The sequence below is a fragment of the Bison bison genome, unplaced genomic scaffold (assembly GCF_000754665.1).
Source record: "Bison bison bison isolate TAMUID 2011002044 unplaced genomic scaffold, Bison_UMD1.0 scf7180017864331, whole genome shotgun sequence".
NCBI classification, from domain to species: Eukaryota; Metazoa; Chordata; class Mammalia; order Artiodactyla; family Bovidae; genus Bison; species Bison bison.
The window spans coordinates 1,938,762-1,941,865 of NW_011494903.1; the positions used below are offsets into that span (position 1 = coordinate 1,938,762).

General features: G+C 40.2%; 1 protein-coding gene across 1 annotated transcript in view; it reads right to left on the reverse strand.

Annotated features, from left to right (window-relative positions):
* Window positions 1-3,104, reverse strand: part of C7 (complement component 7) — a 57,068-nt gene that overhangs the window by 41,223 nt on the left and 12,741 nt on the right. The window contains exons 5-6 of the mRNA XM_010853720.1: window positions 1,160-1,307; window positions 34-172 (exon numbers count right to left, since the gene is read on the reverse strand). Coding sequence (XP_010852022.1) covers window positions 34-172; window positions 1,160-1,307 — 287 coding nt within the window. The remainder of the gene's footprint in view (window positions 1-33; window positions 173-1,159; window positions 1,308-3,104) is intronic.

Consider the following 3,104-nt stretch of genomic DNA (forward strand, 5'->3'; position numbering starts at 1 on the left):
GACTAGAAAGACATTAAATCCATAATTAAGTACCTGGAATGTGTAGGAGAGGATATTTCCACTCAGTCTGTAGAAATCTCTCCCATCCCCACTATACACCTTTCTGCATTGACCACCAAAACTTTTGGTATTGAGGACTTGGTTTCTAAACTGGCCCGTTAGTGCATTGTAACTGTTAAAAAAAAAAAAAATGAAAGAAGAAAAGGCTGTTAAAAACCAGAAATAGCAGTTGCTGAAACAGGCATCATTAGTGAACTCTGGATGTTCTTGAAACACATTACAGTTAAGCATCTCTGGGCGATCTCAAATAAAATCCTCCTAAAGCACACCATACATTACCAACTCCCCCTGATTGGTATAATGGCTAACACTAATGAATGGGGAAACCCAAGATCTTTTTAGCCCTAAGAACAGCTCTTTTGTATCTATGGCAACAGCTGGTTTTGAATTGCATCTTTAGATAAAACCAATACAATTAAGATTACTCTGGAGGAGATAGAACTCTCTACAAATGAATTTCAACTAATTGGCCCCTTAGCATGCTAACTGGTATACTCTTTGGAGTAATTTTACCACTTTTCTGTTAACACATTTCACATCTATCAGTCTCAGAGATTATCTTAAAACCTTGAAACCTTAACTTGAGCCTGACCTTTAAAAGTTTTTCAGAATTCTTTTTGAAAAGGCAAACAGGATCACTCTAACTTCACTTGAAAGTTCCCAGCTAGCTGAGACAATTACTTTTCATCCCGAAGGTCCCAACACAATTTCTCTTTTCTTCCACTGCTCTCGTTCTGTGGTCTCTCAATTCCCTTAAATAGCCCCACATCATTGAATTAGTTCTCCTCCCCATCTCCCTCTCCCATAGGGTGACTGACTGGCCAGGTTTTCCCAGGTCTGAGGGTTTCCTTGGATGCAGGATTCTCAGCGCTAAACCCAGGACGCTGCAGGGACAACTGGTCCTTCCAAGCTTTACCGCATATGCTTACAGGTGTATATGTAGGGATTTTTTTTAATGTTTCAGGATGTGGCAAAGAGATCTAAGTAAAGGTTGACTATTAGTTGATTTGCTCTTAGATTTACCAAACCACAGACTAAAACACAACAAAATGAAAACTACAGCTCGTAGATGTATACAGGAAGCCACTCAGCACCTTACCCACGTCCGGTAAGCTCTATGTTTGGAGGAGGTTTATCCTTGTCACAGGCAGGTCTGCTTTCTGCATCCTCGCATCTGTCTTCATCAGCACCGTCCTCTTCACAGTCAGAATCCCCATTGCAAACTAAAGATTTGCTGATGCACTGACCTGAACACAAGACCATCCACCACACAAAAATATTAGAGGAAAAAAGGAAAACACTACGTGGGGTCAAAAGGTTTCAGCCTGGGCTCCCAACACAGTACTGATACTCTAGTGTGAATTTAAGATAAACCCTCACTGCCCAAGGAATGAACGCTGATTATTTTGGTCCTCATTTTGCAACATGCAAAATTGATTCTGACCTTGCTGCTGCTGCTGCTGCTGCTAAGTCACTTCAGTCGTGTCCGACTCTGTTCGACCCCAGAGATGGCAGCCCACCAGGCTCCCCGGTCCCTGGGATTCTCCAGACAAGAACACTGGAGTGGGTTGCCATTGCCTCTGACCTTGCATGAACAATAAAATTGAAAACAGAACCCAAATTCAAATTCCAGGCTCTTATCCATAACCATCAAGCATTTTGGTCTCCAAAATCATACAAGGTCAACCATTGGGAAGACAGATTGACTTCCTGCTCTTCAACTTTTGATTTCTTTTCTGAAATCACTGATGAAGATGCCGAAGTCCTGCCTTTCTTGGTACTTTAAATATATATGCTTTGAGAACATGGGGACTGGATTAAAAAAATAAAATTCATTCTGAAGGCTGTCTTTTCACCTTGCTTATACTTTCTTTTGCTGTGCAGAAGCTTTTAAATTTTAATTAGATCCCATTTGTTTATTTTTGCTTTTATTTCCAATATTCTGGGAGGTGGGTCATAGAGGATCCTGCTGTGATGTATGTCAGAGAGTATTTTGCCTATGTTCTCCTCTAAGAGTTTTATAGTTTCTGGTCTTACGTTTAGATCTTTAATCCATTTTGAGTTTATTTTTATGTATGGTGTTAGAAAGTGTTCTAGTTTCATTCTTTTACAAGTGGTTGACCAGTTTTCCCAGCACCACTTGTTAAAGAGATTGTCTTTTCTCCATTGTATATTCTTGCCTCCTTTGTCAAAGATAAAGTGTCCATAGATGCGTGGGTTTATCTCTGGGCTTTCTATTTTGTTCCATTGATCTATATTTCTGTCTTTGTGCCAGTACCATACTGTCTTGATGACTGTGGCTTTGTAATAGAGCCTGAAGTCAGGCAGGTTGATTCCTCCAGTTATAAGCAAGGTGAAAAGACAGCCTTCAGAATGGGAGAAAATAATAGCAAATGAAGCAACTGACAAACAACTAATCTCAAAAATATACAAGCAACTCCTACAGCTCAACTCCAGAAAAATAAACAACCCAATCAAAAAATGGGCCAAAGAACTAAATAGACATTCCTCCAAAGAAGACATACAGATGGCTAACAAACACATGAAAAGATGCTCAACATCACTCATTATCAGAGAAATGCAAATCAAAACCACTATGAGGTACCATTTCACACCAGTCAGAAAGGCTGCGATACAAAAGTCTACAAGCAATAAATGCTGGAGAGGGTGTGGAGAAAATGGAACCCTCTTACACTGTTAGTGGGAATGCAAACTAGTACAGCCACTATGGAGAACAGTGTGGAGAGTCCTTAAAAAACTGGAAATAGAACTGCCATACGATGCAGCAATCCCACTGCTGGGCATACACACTGAGGAAACCAGAATTGAAAGAGACATGTGTACCCCAGTGTTCATCACAGCACTGTTTATAATAGCCAGGACATGGAAGCAACCTAGATGTCCATCAGCAGATGAATGGATAAGAAAGCTGTGGTACATATACACAATGGAGTATTACTCAGCCATTAAAAAGAATACATTTGAATCAGTTCTAATGAGGTGGATGAATCTGGAGCCTATTATACAGAGTGAAGTAAGCCAGA